At 40.7% G+C, this 18,620-nt stretch overlaps 2 protein-coding genes across 6 annotated transcripts in view; one reads left to right on the top strand and one right to left on the bottom strand.

Annotated features, from left to right (window-relative positions):
• Nucleotides 1–18,620, top strand: part of crhr1.1 (corticotropin releasing hormone receptor 1, gene 1) — a 40,175-nt gene that overhangs the window by 13,437 nt on the left and 8,118 nt on the right. Inside the window, exons 1-2 of one of the 5 annotated variants that reach the window (XM_012971695.3) lie at nt 14,459–14,725; nt 18,426–18,546. In XM_012971695.3, coding sequence (XP_012827149.1) covers nt 14,657–14,725; nt 18,426–18,546 — 190 coding nt within the window. In that variant the 5' untranslated portion in view covers nt 14,459–14,656. 5 annotated transcript variants of the gene reach the window in all.
• On the bottom strand, nt 880–8,761 carry myl4 (myosin light chain 4). Its single transcript, NM_001102762.1, has 7 exons — nt 8,593–8,761; nt 7,486–7,513; nt 4,876–5,025; nt 2,914–3,087; nt 2,693–2,770; nt 1,862–1,898; nt 880–1,080 (listed from the first exon to the last, which is right to left on the bottom strand). Exons 1-6 carry the CDS (start codon nt 8,704–8,706, stop codon nt 1,870–1,872), a joined length of 573 nt encoding a protein of 190 aa, NP_001096232.1. The 5' UTR covers nt 8,707–8,761; the 3' UTR covers nt 880–1,080; nt 1,862–1,869.

Below are 18,620 nucleotides of genomic sequence, written 5' to 3'. Positions count from 1 at the left end.
TGCTTCAATTGTGTGCGGCATTCTGGAATTGTGTTACTGATGGCTCAAGAATAAAACTGCTCATACATAGGAAGATAAAGTCATTTGGCCAGGCTGGCAAACAAGCTGCTCTTGGCTGATTTGTGAAACCTGGTTATGGGCCAAATAGAAATACATGTAGAAACCAGTAGATTGTAAGCTCTTGCGAGCAGGGCCCTCTGATCATATTGTTACTCTGTATATCCTTATTTGTTTTGTAACTATTTAAGATCCCTGTCTGTTTAAATTTATTGTGAAGTGCTGTGTAATTTGCTGGCACTATATAAATAAATGATGATGATGATGCAGAGCTCTTGGCTGCATACTGAGCCACAGCTTGATGCAGTCCTCAGCCAGTGGAAAGTTAGAATTAGGTGTTACAAAACTGAAAGGGGTAGAGACGAAAAGGATTAATTAAACCCCCAAAATCCCTGGGCTTACTGGTAGAATCTCTGGTTCTCTGCCATCAGTTCCAAAAAACTCTCTATACCTATATGGTTTGAGAAACACTGTTTACTGAAACTCCTCTTGATGTGATTTTTCCATAAAACATTTCATTGCAATTTTCATTGGGAAACAATGGAAATATTTGCAGCCCTGCATAAGGCTTTCCATTAAAAGAAAAAATTATTTCAGTAAGTATAAAAAGCTATTTTTTTTAAATTTGCATGCCAAAACCCATATAAACGGAAATCACTAAGCCCCCCCCCCCCCCAAACTGCTCTCAATAGGTAACACATGACAGTATAGTCTGCTCAGCTTCTTTTGACTAAATCAGTAAGGCTGATGGTAATTTCCTTCTTGCACTACTCGTCTTTTTATATGAATTTAACTTCAAAGTTAGAACACAAGAAATGTAACTTTAGTTTGGTAAAATTTATTTGGTGAAAAGTCAGTGGGAAAAAAAATATCCCAAATAATTTACAACTGAGCAGGACATTTCTGAAGAGCACAGCTTCATCTTCTTTTAGGTTTCTTCCTTTCAGGGACACCTAGGGGCACTTCAGAAAAGGGTCAGACTCTGAAGGACAGACGATGGGAGGATCAAGCAGTTGTCACATTCTGTTAAAAAATAACCATAATAACTGTTAGTGGTATAGAGATACATTTTGTTACATTGAAATTCATAATAGTTTGCAGCTAAAAGGAACCATAAATTTGCTGACATATAGTAGGGATATAACAAATCCTTTCAGTGGGACCCAGAAACGGACCCAGCTAATTAGGCCCAGACTGGGGTTCTAAATAGGAGCTAGCATTTAAAGAACACAGAAGCCCAAACAGACCCCCATCGGCCCACTAAATAGTGACTGTCTATGGCATCTTACAGCAGCCCCTCTGGCATTTGCCAAATCTACAGATTGCCAGTCCAGCCTGCATGTAATCCATAGTGTTATATTTAAATATATGAAATAGAAAGCAGCCTACTTCTTCAGCCTGGAGCTTTCAACCTATAGAAAATAAAGGTGGTTCTTGGACATTCATGAACCTCAAAGCCAAAACCCTCACCTCAATACCATATACAGTATAATCTCTCACAAGTATGGAAAGGGATCAAGTATGACAAGTGGGTCTTTCCAGCTGATCAACCCACTTACTGATCCAACAGTGCTTCTAGGAGGACATCCTAAAAAGCATTTTGTGATGATGGTCCAATGACAATTTTTCCAGCTATGGACACATGCACTTCACAGATGTAGGTTTAGGGGACTACTAGCAGACAGTAACCGGTTCTGTCTTGAAAGACTGTCAACGCCATATATTTAATGTTTCTAGGTTCCAGATCTATTGTCTTACAACACATGAAACGGCAATGGGGCTAAAGAAAATACCAAAGACTTACCACAGGTTTTATCCGGACATTATATGCTTGATGAATGCTGCAAAGAATATAAAAACAGATTTTTAGTTCAGTAACTGGAAACAAAAATCCTTTCTAACCCTTCTACAGGTGTAGTATCCATTATCCAGAATGCTTCAGAGGAAGACCATCAGGAAGGCCATCTCCCATATAGTCCATTTTAAGCAAATAATTCTATTTTTTTTAAATGACTTCCTTTAGTTCTGTAATAGAAAAGCACCACCTTGTACTTGGTGGGAAATAAGTTGCACACATCCATATTAGTGGCAAAACATGCCTACTGGATTTATGTACTGTTTAAATGATTTTTAGAAGACTTAACATTTGGTGATCCAAATTAAGGAGATATTTCTTATCAGGAAAACCAGGTCCTGAGCATTCTGAATAATAGATCCTTTACCTGTACATTGTTGCACATAAGTGCTTCTATAAAAACTCTCAAGGGGCACATGCTAGAGACCTATATGGCTCTCTGTAACTTGAATGGGTGTAGTTATTTGTAGTTTAATCTCTGTACAATGATTGAGTTGTAAGTAGTACTCCCAGAAAAGGCCATGCTGATGGATACAGTAGATCGTTTTTAGAATAGTTTGGATATATAAGAATATGTTGTCATTATTCAGAGCCTGATTATGTACGCGGCTACTTCAAATAGCGAGTTCTTGAAAAGCCTGTGGAGAATATATTGAGACCTGTCATTTGCCTTCATTATGAAAAGAAAACTATTGGGTGGGAATCTAAAGTGTCAGCAAAAGACAGGGTCAGAGATATACTTAGTAAGTATGAAGAAAAGATGGGATCTACTGATTGTACCTTCATAGTTGATGCATCCATTGGCATCTTCCTGTCCAGCCAGCAGCTGTTCTACCTCGTTCTCTTGCAGTTTCTCGCCTGCATGGGAGATGAAACTGTTACTGCCTTTGTCAGAAATGGGTAAAAAGCTGCACCAAATGAGGGGAAAATTAAATAATAATAAAGTGACCTGCCATTAACAGGTTCAATTCTGAATTAGCCTTTTTCTGGCTAAACCTTACCCAGGGTGGCAAGCACGTGGCGAAGTTCAGCACCCATTACTGTGCCGTTACTCTCTTTATCGAAGACACGTAGCCCTTCTACAAAGTCTTCAAAAGAACCCTGATCCTTGTTTTTGGAGATATGCTGGAGCATCGGAAGGAAAGTTTCAAAGTCCAAGAGTTTGGTGTTCATTTCTGGCAGGAAATAAATTCAGATTAGAATAGAATCTCATCCTGGGGACATGAGAGGCTTTAGCACATTGAAAACAAACTTTATTGTTTCACCCAGTCCATTTTAAGACTTTTTAAATTCTCGTTTTTCAGAGTGCCAGAAACAGGTACAAATAGCAAAGGTTTTCTCAAAGTTTTTCCCAGCAGTCACTGGTAATTGTGGCTGGGACAAATAATAGGAACCCATTTAGGAGTGTGGGAGACCACCAGAGAACCCAGAGGAAACCCACGCAGGTAGAAAGAGAACCTACCAATTTTTGAAGAATGCTGTGGCTGGAATTGAACCTTAGTCCTCAGCACTGCATGTCTAGCAATTCTACTGCCTAAATGCAATAATGCAAATAGGAGCTGCTATTTTTCCAGAAAGGAAACTGAACATTGTCAGACTGGGGTGTGTGGGGCCCACTGGAACTGCCACCCCAGGGGCCCCCCTGCTTTGTGACCTCCCAATCCCCCTAAGCGTGCGTACCTTATACTTTGTGGTGATCAGAGGGGAAGGTCAGAGGGGGAGCGAAAATTCTTTGGATCGGGTCTGGGTCAGTGGGGCCCAGAAGAACTTTGTTTTTTCCCCGTATCCCACCACCCCAGTCCGACCCTGCAGCTGAAATTATTGCAAGATGTGCAAGTATCCAAAATTATATAGACCTTGTGGGTTTTATTTTGGACAACTGACAAAACTTTTATGTTCCACAAGTGGTGACTTTGAAACTGAATCTGCAGCAGAGATGTTCTGGGGTTGTAAAGGATTTGCACACTTCACATCGTAGACTGCTGTAATATTGTTCTACTAATAATTTGCCTGGATACCCATGCCATAGGAATTCTAGTAGCCAGTCCAAAGGGGACCTTTATGATCATTAATCATAGAAGAATCCAGGCCTCCACTGGTGATCTCATACGATCCAAAGCCCTCTAGGCTTTTCTGTGCCCTGTCATGGACACCATTCATGGATAACAACGGCATAGCCCAGCTTAGTGGAAATGTCAGCCCTCCCCAGCTCAGCTTCAAGAATGAAAAGCCTTCCCTTCTATATCTGAACTTACACCGGCATAGCCAGAGATTCCACTAATGGATGCTCTGTCTCTCTTGTTCTTATCTCCCAGAGAAGAGTAATCCAGGCCTCGCCTGTCCCTAATACCGAGAAGTCCATCCCTCCCCCCACTTCTGAATATAGGTTGACTGTTCCCCATAAATAGAAGTGGTAAGATATTACAATAATTCTTACTTGGCCGCAGCTATAAGCTCTCCCTCTGTGCTCCCCCTTTTACATTGCATAGAGTTAAAGAAGGGGCTTAAATCCACTCTCTGGAATTGTGCTGTGACACCAGGTGTGGAGGGCTGTACATTTGTACCACATGGAAGGTATGCTGGTATAAGCCAGAATTCTCATGGTATGCTGGTATAAGCCAAAAAATTCTCAGGCTCAGATCACTTTCTTAAAGGAGTCTATTTATACCTAGGATTGTCTTGTGGGTCTCCTTACTCTGTCTGTTTGCCTTTAACAGTAATTCTTTCTAGTTCTGTGTCATTGGTAGGCCTTGCAGAGGATGCTAGGAAAGATATATATAGTAGGAAGAAGAAGCCTCCACTGTGGATTTGGCAAAGTGTGTTAGGATTCAATATGGAACCAAATCCTGGATTCAGTGCATGTCTACCCTATACCTTAATGTGTGACCCCCTCAATAATGTTATTGTATTTTCCCCAAATATTTATATAATGTTTCCCCCAGAACCAGCCCCCTCTCTCATACCTTCTGGCTTGGGTCTCCCCAGAACCTTCATCACCTCTGCATTGGTCGGATTTTGTCCTAGAGCTCTCAGCACATCCCCACACTGACCATATGTGATTTTCAACTCCCCTTTTGGGGTGCGGTCAAACAGCTGGAAGGCCTCTTTAAATTCTGTGGACACAAATATTCTTGCTGACATTCTTTTTTTTTATATTTTGGCAAAATATCAACTTATCACAGAGCACTTTAAACACAAGATCAAAGCATATGTATAGAAAAGACCAATGGGAACAATATGGATGGGGGCCCTTATGAACAGAGCATTGAGCTCTCCATTTTCCTAGTGTATGGCACCAATTATTGCCCAGCTTGCCAGTAACTCTACTAGGCATGCTGTGGCACTATTCCTGTACCAGTCATGTAGCACTTGTGACACTCAAGTGAACCTAGTAAGGGAAAGCTATATAGAAATCACACCTTTACAATACCTAAATTAAATGTAAGATACTATCATTAAAAATTGGCAAGTAGACTGGCTAATATAGTAAGTACCAAATAAGCAAATGTTAACCTGATTTGCCCCCCACCAAACCAATAAGGACATTACATGGGGGCAAAGTTTGTGAAACCCCGATCCAGTTCTCCTTTCTTATTAATATCTGACTGAGCCCACACCAGATATTTATTGGTCTCCATACACTGAACAATAATCAACAGATTAGAATGGCTGACTCAGCAGTCTATATCAGCCCATGTATGACCATAGACAGCATTTTTGCAACCATGATTAACATTAGTAGAGTATAGGATCTATTATCCAGAATGCTCGGGACCAAGGATTTCCCGGATAAGGGGTCTTTCTGTAATTTGGATCTCTATACCTTAAGTGTACTAAAAAAAAATTGATAAAACATGAAATAAACCCAATAGGATTGTTTTTCCTCCAATAAAGATTAATTATATCTTAGTTGGGATCAAGTACAAGGTACTGTTTTATTATTACAGAGAAAAAGGAAATCATTTTAAAAATCTAAATTATTAGATTAAAATGGAGTCTATGGGAGACAGATTTTACGTAATTCAGAGGTTTCTGGATAACGGATCCCATACCTGTATATGCTGTTGGGCCAGAGACATAAGCAATAAGCTCAGCAATCTGACTATTATTTGTTAATAGGCCATCATGCCTACATGAAAACATTTGAATTATTATGGCTTCTTTCATGCATTCCATTATAAAGCAATAGAGTAATATAGAGACAATATAGAGACATATATAGAAATACAATATAGATATAGAAATAGAGTATATTTTAATTCTAGATAGAGAAAATAGAAAGACAGAAATAGAACAGTAGACTCACATAACAATGGCTGCTAATTACTAAGACTGGAATGAAGAATATCTGTGTCTGGAATGATCTTGGACAAAGTTATAATCCCTTTACATCTCTGATGGGATGTACAGTAATCTAACACCTAGAGTGCCTCATTGCTCTGACAGGGGATACCTCCCAGCTGTTAAGTCATATTCCATTTGTCACTGTTGATTAAAAAGTGATTGTCAATGTGTTTATTTCCACCCCTTGTGTTTTTTTTTCATACACTGTATGTGCTCATGTACAAAAAAGTCCAATACCTAGAATTTGTGAGTTTACAAACATGAAAAACTTGAAAATCTTGAATTGAAAAAATGGTTTGATTTTGCTTAGGATAACTCCCATTGACTTCTATATAAACTCTCAAGCTTTTAGATGCGGAAGTTTTACATTCGAGTTTTGAATGTTTTTGCACGTAGTAACTATCCAACATTCAAGTGTTTGAACCATAACTCAAATATTGGGAGTTTTAGTGCAAAAAAATTTGAATCAAGAAAAAAATTGAATATGAATGTTGATAAATTACTCCTTCAGTGTAGAAAGCACAGTTGGTCCCTGCACTAGTAATCATGCCTTGCCTTGCCCCAGTTTAGGCACTGATCCCCATTTCTCTTTTTATTGTTACCTTGTTGACTTTAAAGCATCACATTTTTGGTTTTAAGGCAATACAAATAGCATAAGATATGTTATGTGTTATAAGAAGTCTTTCACTATATATGCATAACCCAGGCAACACAGAGTGGGCAGTAGCCTATGGTTTGCCACAAGGCTAGACTAGGCAGTCTGCTTCCTGATATCATTTCTATGAAACTATTACAAGAGAGCCCACAGGGAAGCCATTATGGCTTCTATTGCAGCACTTGCTATTCTACCATCTCTTTCCTAAGTGATTGCTGTAGGACAGTGATCCCCAACATCACTCTAACCATTTGGACGTTGCTCTCAGTGGCCTTAAAGTAGGTGCTTATTTTTGAATTTGTAACTTGGAGGCAAGTTTTGGAGGCATAAATACTATGTATACAGAGCCTCCTATAGTCTGCCAGTCCACATTGAGCTACCACATTAACAGAGCCCTTACTGGTCAACCCTCAAGAACTTATATTGCTTATATTACTTATATTTAAAAGTTACTCATGGGTAAAAAAGGCTGGGGACCCTTGCTGTAATGGCTCTATGGGTGCACCCATGTACAGATTAAAGGCTTGCCCATCTCCAAAAAGAATTTAAAAATTAGTTCAAAAATCAAATTTACCTTCAATTTGGTCAGCACTGAACTCAACCTGAGGGAATAAGAAATATTAATTATTTAATACATTTCATATTGATGCAAATCCAGGCAAATAGATTTTAAACATCTGATATATGCCCCTAACATGCTCTCCTACATTTGCCCTTTTTCAAATATTAAAGATATATATATATATATATATATATACATATATGCCATTGTGAATTATTAAAAGGTAAGGTGTTTGCATAGGCACAGGGCATACTTTTCTGTGTCTAATAACCGTTACCTCTGAGCATGTTCTGTAACCCTGCGTAAATCTGCAGCCCTAATTGTTTATGCTTATGAATTGAGCAGTTAGTGTGAATGGCTCTAATTTAATTGGAGTCGGGTGATGACAAGGCTGGCCTACCCACGGGAAGCATTCACTTGTATATGTGATGATGTGCTACACAGCTGATGGGAATGAGGATGCTAGGGGCAATAAAATATCCCAGGCTTCCAGCTAGACAGCCCTTTTGTAGATAAAGGGTGATGGTATATATAGTAATACGGTATAGCTGAGGATAAATGTCTACTAAAATAAAGTGTTACTGTCTGAGGTTTATTTTTCTGTATGTGTTAAAGCACAGCATCAGCATCTTGTGCCACAGAGCTCCAACCCACATAACTGTCCAAGGCCTTGGGCATTAGGTTTAGATCTATCTCAGACAGAAACTCACTGGGGTCATTTATAAACCTTGCTCTGTGTGAATAGACCAGAAGTCACTTTAGGTTTGTTATTCAGACAGAGTTTGCTACATTGATTCAAGAGTCAGAACCAGCAGTGCAGAGAATATAAACAAAGAGACAACACTGCTTTCATTGCATTTGCATATAACTTTAAACAGTTGGTGGCGATCCCATTTATTAAAACTTTTAAGAGTTTATAGGTGAAGATCCAATTTATTAAGATGTATTAGCGAAGTGAATGAAATAGTATAGGGGAGTGTTAGGGTTAAAGTATTTGGTTGTAATGCACAACAGTACATCGGGATATATAGTAATGAATCTGTTCAATAATAAAAAGAGAGCAAATAGATCTGAGTTAAAAAGATTACAAGGCCAGGATAATGTGTAAATAATACTCACTGTGACGCTCTTTGGGTCAAATGGGACTTCCTTTGGGGGCTCTGGTGCTGCAGGTGGAGGGGCTGCGGCAGGTTTTGGTGCCTCCTTTTTGGGTTCTGGCTTTTTGGGTGGCATGGTGCACGGGAATGAAGTTGCTGCTGATTTCTGGAGAGAGAGATGCCAGGTGAAGATGCAGAATGAATGACAGAGCCAGTGTGGTCTCTCAGCCTCTTATATTCAGGGAGTGGGAGCTTCAGTACCATAAAAGGAGAAAGGACAACCAGGTCTGCCCCACCAGGGACTAATCCATTGTTATCAGGACCCTGACTCTACTAAGGAGGGATAAGAGGGGACACAAAAAGGGAAATGGAGAGTGACTTGCATTCTTAATTCATACAGGCAAGCGTTTAACAGTTTCCTTATAATGGTATTACTTATAATTCCCATTACATTTGCTGGTTTTCAGCATGTTCAGACAGACATTTTCCCTTGTTTTTGTAAGTTCAGCAATCTGTGCTTAGATATGAAAGACATTAATTCTTTAGTGAAAAACACCATGGGAGAAGTATTACAGTAGATACCCTATTATCAATGAGAAAACCTTTTTCAGCACATACTAACATGCCGGCAGGGGATGCTGGGAGTTGCAGTATAGCGGATGGTCCGTAGTTTTGAAATCTATGATTTACTGTACATTACCAGGTGCCCCTCCGCCCAGATTTGCCACCGCTAAAAGGTTTAAGTGACAGACTGAGCAATGCCAGTCTTGGCCAATGCAGTAAATAGTCACCTCTAATGCTATTAATTAACCCAAGACAGGCTTCACTCAGCCTTGCATCCATCATTTCAATCAGTTTCACATTTGCCAGATCTTTCAGCAGAAGGGTTAAATCCATATAACTAGTCCAGTGCATCTAATTGCCTTGCCCATAGATATGACTTCAGTCTCAGATAAGCACATTCTTCAGATATAGGCTTCTAAACCCTTCTGGGATGTAGGGACAGGGGGAGACAGCTGGCAGCTCAGGGGTGGCATTGTCCAAATCCCAAGGTCGTATCTGCAGAACAGCTGCACCCACCAACCAGCATTGCGATATAAAAATAATAATGTGGCAGCATAAAAGAAACATGTGCGCTGGCAGCACCGGGGAGGGGGGGGCACAAGGAGGGGACTCCGTGCCTTGGGAAGAGAAGGGGTTATTTGGGTGAAGGAGATATGTCTATTATTAGAAGTGGGATATAATGCTTTGTTCCCATTAGTGCAACAATGTACAGTGATAAGTTCTAGTGCTGAGACCTGCAGAGCGTCTTATGCCTGTGCCTCTACTGACGAGAGACAGCACAGCACTCATCAGCCTTTACTTGTGTTAATTAAAGTATTGTTTATTAAGTATGGTTTATATGCCTCTTTCCAAAGTAAAGTGAAAAAATGCATCACTGTGGGCTAAGCACACCGAAAACTGACTGTGCAGCTAGATTTTACTCTGTAGACATGCGCAGTATAGTAAAAACTGTACAGCCATAAAGGACCACGGGCACCTTTCAGAGCAGGGACAGTAGCCCAGGGTTTAATGTCAGCAATTGTATTCACTGGCAGGGTATCTAACATATTGGCACCTATGTGATTTACACTGTGTCCTTTTAAGGAAAAATACAGTTTAATTCACTGGGGTGTGCAAAATTGTTAGGCACCCCCAGTGATAAAATTATGTACCTGATACTCTGGGCAGGTACTCCTATTTGCTAAAAACTATGGGCGAAAAAAAGAGAGAAAAGGGAAATATTAAAGGTTGGGGATCCCTGCCTTAGAGTAAGCCAGGGAGGGTGGGAGCACAGGGTTTTATGCAGGAATGAGAACTGCAGCAGATTAAACATTTAAATCCTGTAGTCACACAAAAATGCCTTATTAGACATTTTTACATCATTTTGAGATTTAATTGTTTTACCTGCAGCAATTTTCACTACCACCAATGTGAAGGACATTTGGGGCATTTTATTTCCTTTAGACTGTATTTTATTGTTTATGGGTTTAAAGGAACCAATAGAGGACTCTTGGATATAAAATGTATGCCTACACACAGACATGGCAGATAAGGGAATGCAGGAAGATGGTGTTTGGGTGGGGGTAATTAAAGAAGTATGTGACCCTCAAGGAGCTATGTCTCAGTTAGTCTGACCTTTCCTTGAAGGACATAATTCAAGTAGATGCTTCTGTCCTCTCTTTTCAGCAGTCACATCACACACTGTTTCATTTTCTGAGCGTGTTAATGGAATGCCTTCCTTTCTAATCTCTTCAACTTTCTTAACTCATCACAGTCGGCAGAATCTCTGGGGAAGACTGTGAAATAGCGTCTATAGTAAGGTCTGATGATATAAGTAACTGTTTATATCCAACCTGTAGTTTCTAGCTGAACTGCCCCTCCCAGAATCCCAAAGTTGTCAGGCTGTAAAATCAATTATTGGGTCTCACTTATAAGGAAGTGGTTCTTCCTTAGATCATTGTGTTAGACAGTATGAGCAGCCTAATCTCTAGCATGGGATAAAAGCCTTACACCTCCTCCTGCCTGACCTTGCTGGAATTCACACCCGCACTGTCAGAAGGTCCCAAAAGAAGATCTCATTGCGCTCAACCGCCTTCAACAAACTGTCACATGATGGGCAAGAGATCACTTAATCTGCAAATGCAACCCCCCCTTCCCATGTCACCCCGTTCATATTGCATCCATTTAGAATGAAGGACACAGCATTTCAGAACTGGTCCTGGAGGCTTCAAGATCACTTATTTGCAGAGACTTTGAGCATTACAGGTCTCAAAAGGATCTGTGAGGACTCCATTTCTTCTCAAAAGGGTTTCTGTGTGGTAGGGTTGCCACCTGACCAGTAAGAATTAACCTTGATGCCAATGTAATTAATAGAAAATAAAGATAAAAACATAGGAAGACCAGCATTTTTTCCCTGAAAAGGTGTCAACCCTACTGTGTGGGTATATGTCCCATTTAGGCCAGAAGATGTCGAGGTCTAGGGCAGCAGACCCAAGTGCAAAACAGGAAGTATTGTATATGTATTTAAAAAAATATGCGTTGCAGAGTGTGCTTATTGGAACAAATACTGTATCAGTTCATAAGCCATACAAGGGCCAATAAAAGCCGATGACTCAGTCTCTCTAGATCAAGTTGTCAACTTACTGAGCCATATACGGGACCTCAGGAGGGCCTGCCAATTGACATCTGGCAAAATATCAGCCAGACATATTATGGACCAGGTTACCTGGAACTAAAAGAGCAGATAGAAGGATCCTTTGATAGGACGTTATATATACCTGTGACTCAGGAACCCAGTGGGGAGAGAAAAGTAGTTTGCTGCACATAGACAGAAGTGGCAGTTTTGCTCAAGACCTAATGGTTTATTGTGCCACAGCAAAACAATGTCCCTAAAATGGAAACCTAGATGTGTTCATGCTAAGACAGTAGGCTTCCTAGGACTTACCTGGACCTCTCTTATCTTTTTAGATAACCTGCTAGTGTCTGTGGCCTCCTGTGTAACTTTTGACCTCTTTCCTCTAGGGACGCTAAAGGGCTGTCAGGTACAGAGAGGAATTTCTGATTAGAAGAGAGGTCCTTGAGGCTAAAGCTGAGATGGGAGGCCATGGAGACTAGCTAAATATTCTGCTAAACCAGTATCAGATTTTGTACATGACAGCCCACTATAGCCATGAACAGAATGATTTATGGTGGTGGGAGCTGGAAAATCTCCTCTGACACATCATGATTAATACATTTCTATACTTTCTAGTCTTGTACTTATGCTTTTCTTGTCTACTGGAAACATTAGGAGAGGAACGGATGCTTGTATTTCTTCTGAGAAGCAGTTACTGGCTCACTGTGCAGTCAATTTTTATCCCATTCCAGTTTGAGATTGGGAAGAGAAAGCAAATTGGAGGGGATAGAGATGGGGGGAGTTTATTAAATGAACAGAGAGAGCGTTGGCTGGTTACACCAGCCATAAAGTAGGATTTATCCTAGGTTGCTATTATCTTCCAAAAATTGCTCCTAGCTCCCCCGTGATAAATTGCCAGTCACCAAAGGGGGTGTAATAGGAGGCAGATAGGAGTGTGTTTATAAGACTGCATAAAGTAGGTAATTATTTTACAATACCTGTAGTGCTGCCAGTGTTGAACTAAGTCTTTTAGTGCACATTACGCCCCTTCTAACAGCCCTAAGTGCCAGATGGTATAGGTTTTTATATAGGCTGATAGTAGAAAAAATGATGCGCTTATGGGAATTCTCATAGGCTTGGACCCTCCAGGAGATAATCCCTTACTATGGTTTGGCAGGCCCCTAGGCACTAAATAAACAACCCCAGTACAACGCTATGAATTGGTGATTTCAGGAGAAATCTCAAATATTAATGGGAATCTTTCTTTAAAAATTCAGGTAACATTTTTGATATTTTAACAGTAAGTTTCCTACTTATATTTTGTAGCTGTTTCAGTTACATGCCATATAGCAGTCTACCACAGTGGTGCCCAATACCTAGATTGTGGTCTACCAGTAGATTTACTTTAAAGTTTCTGGTAGACTGTGTGGCGGGATGCCATCTCACCACTTCTTTTTTTCCCCCAACATACTGGAGCTTTAGAGTGTGGCTATACTGCTATGTTGGCACTTAGCCAATGAGAGACGTTACTGTTCAAGAAGGAGCACCTAAGGATGCGAGGCAGTTGGGAAGGCCTGTACTGCTCCAGGCAGGCATTAAAGGTTCTCTTGCACCGTGCACTGCATCTGGCACTTGATGTTGTGACAAATATGCACTTAGGTAGGTGCTTCATGGGTTTTGCATGCTTTAACATGCCAGCATTAGCACTGACCCAATTCTAAATTAGCTCTTATAACTGGAGCTTCACAGTGAAACATTGGATGCCAAGCTCTTTAATTAAAATCACTTCCATTTTAAGAGAGGCAGGGCAGTTTGTAGGGTAGGGTAATGTGAGTGGGAGAACTAGGTTTTTGGGAGATAACCAAGCAGAAGGAGCTCCAGGCTTTCTATCCATTAACCTTACAATCTATTATACCAAAACTACACCACACCCTATGTATATTGCAGTTCAAGGTATGGAATGTGAGCACCAGATTCGCATTGCAGTCTGCAGAGAATACAGGCACATCCAGGCTGGTATCGCTGGAACTAAATGTATATCGCTGTAACCCCAAATCTCTCAAATGCTTTTGTACTGATGTAATGGGGTCACCTTATGACAAGTTTTCTTCTTTATGTAAGTTGTTACATAACTAGTCTTGTGACTTGCAGTTGCATCTATATTATGTTTGTGACTGTACTAAAAACTCAAAGTCCAATAAAAAGGTAATAAAAAAAAAAGGAATGGTGATGTCCATGGCAAGGCAAATCTAAATCGCTGGTGGGATGGCATACGTGGCGGCACGATCGCCGAAGTTGCCTCATTTCGCCGCCGTGTATGCTAGCCCACTGGCGATTTACATTTTCGATGGTGGGATGTCATATCGGGGAGATTAGTCGCCCGCAACAAGGGAGATTTGTCGCGGGCGGAGCCTGTACCAGAGCCCTTAAAGAATAAGAGTTTGTTTGTGGTTTAAAAACCTCTCAACCATGAAAATTAGAATGTTGATAAATGGACCTCCACGTGTGATGCAGCAGGGCAGTCTCCTGTTCCTGCACCCTAGAATCGCAGCCTGTCAACCTTTATATAAATCCATCGCCCATTACTTTTTCCATATCTTCTTTACATTTTAATGTGGGGCTTGATTCTATTTGTCTCCTATGCTGGAAGGCTGGATTTTGCTTGAATACGCCTTCAGAAGAAATGTTCTGTCACTTCCCCTAAGGTTTAAGCTTCAGGGCACAATTCTTGTTCTAACATAGGTGTGAGTGTAAGTGTTTGCACCATCTTGCCGTCAGCCATCTCACAGTCACCAGGAGTGGAAGGGAGGTGTTAGATTGACTTGGTGTAGACAAGGAGGGTTTGGCTCAGTGAGATGCTGTCCGCTTGTGATACTGGAAGCCTGGATCTGTCTGGTCGCTGACTTAGGTGTCCTGCGATATCACAGAGATGACGGAGGAAGCCTGGAGACTCCTGATATATGTTACTATGTTGGTTACATGTCCTATAAAGGCTGCGGTGAGTACCATGGCACTGGGCATCATAAATGGAGTTAGACAGAGCAGCAGTACTTTAACTACAAAAAAGCTTAAGATTTTAAAGGGGGGCATTTACAGTTATATAATAATTCACAATAATAAGCAAATTATAAACTGTAAAATAAAATCTTAAAAGTGGTACTTTGTGACCATATAAAGTGACATAATTTGTACTGTTTGTGCCACATGACATATATATATACCTGATCTTTATATATATATGCATTATCCTTTATAATTAATGAGTTTCCTGTATAACTCAGTCTGCAGCCTTGTGCCTTTCTATGGTCACATATATATAACATTTAATATCCTTATTATTTACATTAGGGGGTACATTATCCCTTATAATATATGAGTAATGCTCAGAGTTCCCTGTATAACTCAGCCTGCAGCCTTGTGCCTTATATGGGCACAGAACTGACTTCTTATACCCTTATAATTTACAGCTGGGGTACAATATCCCTTGTAATATTGAGTCTAATGATATTTTCTAGACTATTTTCTAGACTATTTTCTAGACTTATTTTCTCATAAGCAAAATTAAGGCAAAAATTATTGTGCTATTATTGTTACTGGCATCAGCCATATTGCTGCTCTAAGGCCCTCCTCCATATTTGAGGCAATCACCCCTCCTTAGACACCCAAAAAGTACCTAGTTTCTCCCTTTCATGTAACTATTTATGTAACTATATCCACATACTTGCAGACAGTCTCTACTACCTGTCTGTCTTAATCACCCAAAGATCCCTGCTCATCTTCACATATGCCATTCATGCACACAGTCTGTACTTTAGCTATCTCTGACATTTAACCCTACCTGGGGAGTCTGATAACTTGACATTTGTATGTGTATAGGGTTCTGCTGCAGGCCCAGACTGGCAATCTATGGATTTTGGCAAATGTCAGAGGGGCTGCTGTAAGATGCCATAGACTGTCACTATTTATTGGACCGGTGGGGGGCCGTTTGGGCCTCTGTGTACTTGAGATGCCAGGGCCTATTTTGAATCCCAGTCTGGGCCTGTTCTTGTGTAATTCTATGAGATCTATTCATGCTGGGAAAGTGTATTGGTGGCACAAAGGTGTGAAATGTAACACTCTTATGTGGAACACAGATTGTCTGCGACCTGGAGCTGGTCTTTCTGAGACATCCCAAGGAACACACAGTTCTCTGAGCAATAGGAGCTAAGGACATGCTACACATACACATGAGAAATAGCTGCAATCAGAACAAGGGCCTACAGTGTTACTCAGCGAGGCTAGGTCCAGGATAGGAACGCGGCCATGCAAAAATAAAGCTTATTTCTCCTCCCAAGGCAGAGTAGTTAGTATGATGGTGTGTTTATTTGCCTTCCCCCAGATGAACTTATTGAGACTTTGTTGAATTTGTCATTTTTTAACTTTATTATGTAATTCTATGTACAACCTATGAGTGGAACAACAGCAATAGATTTGACTCTGGATTAGTAAACCATGAAATGTATTATTTATAGCTAGAATGAGACTCAATGGGGGTTCTGTCAATGGGCAGACTTTTTTGTTTCTCTGCTGACTGATATAAGGTAACCTGATTTCCGAAGTGAGATCTAGGGACAGGAAGTGGGACAAAATTTGCCCGTGCCCATTTTTTGGCTACTACACCATTGCCATACACCCGCTCTGCATCATTCACAGCCACATATTTAATCTTAATATGTCTGATACAATAACAAATGCAAAGTACAGTTACTTTAAAGATTACGTGCTAAAGTGTACAGGGCCGGATTTCTATCCTGGGCGCCCCGAGGCCGCCCCTGTGGGTGTCCCCCCGTGCACATGCGCGAATGCGCCCCCAGTGCGCATGCGCAACGCGCCACCTCCCCATTGCGCATGCGCGAACGCTCCTTTAAACTCCCATACGGAGCAGTGGGGAGAGGTCCTGACTGCTCCGTATGGGAGCCAAATTTAAAAATTTTCCTTGCGGCAGGGCGGCATGCCGCCCCTAAACTTCTGCCGCCCGGGTCTTTGTGGCCTCTCCACAAATCCGGGCTTGAAAGTGTAGAGACAATAGGAAGGAGGTGCCAGCCAGTAGAGCTTAGTTATACCAATATTGATACAAATATGCAGAAATGAACAATAAAAAATGATTACTAAAATATGATTTTGATGAATCACATAAACCTGGTGTTTGTGAGTATTTTTTAAAGTGGTATCTTGCATTGTTTGGCAGGTAATTTGTAAGAGGTTCCAGTGGGTTAAGCCATGGCATACTAGGAAGTTTGTCTATATTTTTCTATTGTGGTAAAAATTGGCATGCAGCAATATTGGTGCTGCAACAGTGATGAATAATATATAGATGTCAGCTTTCACTCTGGGCTAAAAATCATTATTTTAAATCAGCCTAACACACATATGTCTCCTTTAACAGAATCAGATAGAAAATGAGGAGAATGTTAGTGAGCAAAGAAAACAACTTTGGATATTCACAGCAAGAGATTTAAGCCTATGGGGATAAAGAAGAGTAGTTTGGCCTACTCATACAGATATTTGTGAGTTCTAGAACATGGTTGTCTAGTTGGAGACCTGGGGCCCTTTGCTGGATTTCTATGGCCCCCTAACCTCTCCAAGGGACCCACCTGCTTCTACTTTGCATAACATTGCTATAGTGCTATATATATATTATTAGGGATGCACTGACTCCTCTATTTTGAGATTCAACCGAACCCCGAATCCTTCATGAAAAAGTGGGCTGAACACTGAACCGAATCTGAATTTGCAAATAAAGTGTTAAAGAGAGCCGCGTGTGGTGAAAATGTTTTGACTTTGGGGCACATTTACTATGGGTCGAATCCGAGTCCGAATGGAAAAAATTCGGATTGGAAACGAACGTTTTGCGACTTTTTCGTATTTTTTGCGATTTTTTCGGCGCCTTTACGACTTTTCGGAAATTATCACGACTTTTTCGTTACCAATACGATTTGCGCGAAAAAACGCGAGTTTTTCGTAGCCATTCCGAAAGTTGCGATTTTTTCGTAGCGTTAAAACTTGCGCGAAAAGTTGCGCTTTTTTCGTAGCGTTAAAACTTAAAAGGCGCGACGTTTTGCGCAAGTTTTAACACTACGAAAAAATCGCAACTTTTTGCGCAAGTTTTAACGCTATGAAAAAATCGCAACTTTCGGAATGGCTACGAAAAACTCGCGTTTTTCCGCAAAAATCGTATTGGTAACGAAAAAGTTGCGATAATTTAACGAAAAAATCGCAAAATACCGATCATTACGAAAAAAACGCAATCGGACGCATTCGGCCCGTTCGTGAGTAAGTAAATGGGCCCCTTTGACTGTGTTTATGTGACAAAAAGTCACATGATGTTAAGGATCTGGATTCGATTTGGCAAGGCACATGGATTCGGCCAAATCTGAATCCTGCTGAAAAATGCCAAATCTTGGACGAATCTCCCAAACCGAATCCTGGATTTGTTGCATCCCTAATATATATATATATATTAATTAAAATATTGCCTTTGCTAGTACACAGAAACAGTTGGATAGCACTGATCTAATGTACTCATAGTGGTCTCTTATGACGTCATCACTAGGGCTGAACAGATTAACAGCTCTCTGCTTGAATGTCACAGGTGGACTCTGGTGATGTCATCGCTAGGGATGAGCAGATTTTACCAGCTCCTTCTTTGAATACCATAGGTGGACGCTGATGATGTCATCACCAGGGAGGAACAGATATATCTTCTGTCTCGGGCAAAACGTCTCTGCCAGACAAGTATGACAACGCAGGCCACTGGAGCAATACGTAACACATCTAAGGGTCAGTACCTTGGTACTACTGATCCAAATGTTGATCTCAGCGACTCCAGCATTGTAATAGAAATTAATCATGGA

This window comes from Xenopus tropicalis, chromosome 10, assembly GCF_000004195.4.
Source record: "Xenopus tropicalis strain Nigerian chromosome 10, UCB_Xtro_10.0, whole genome shotgun sequence".
NCBI lineage: Eukaryota > Metazoa > Chordata > Amphibia > Anura > Pipidae > Xenopus > Xenopus tropicalis.
The sequence above is the reverse complement of the archived record's forward strand: the minus strand, read 5'-3'. Positions and strand labels throughout refer to the sequence as shown.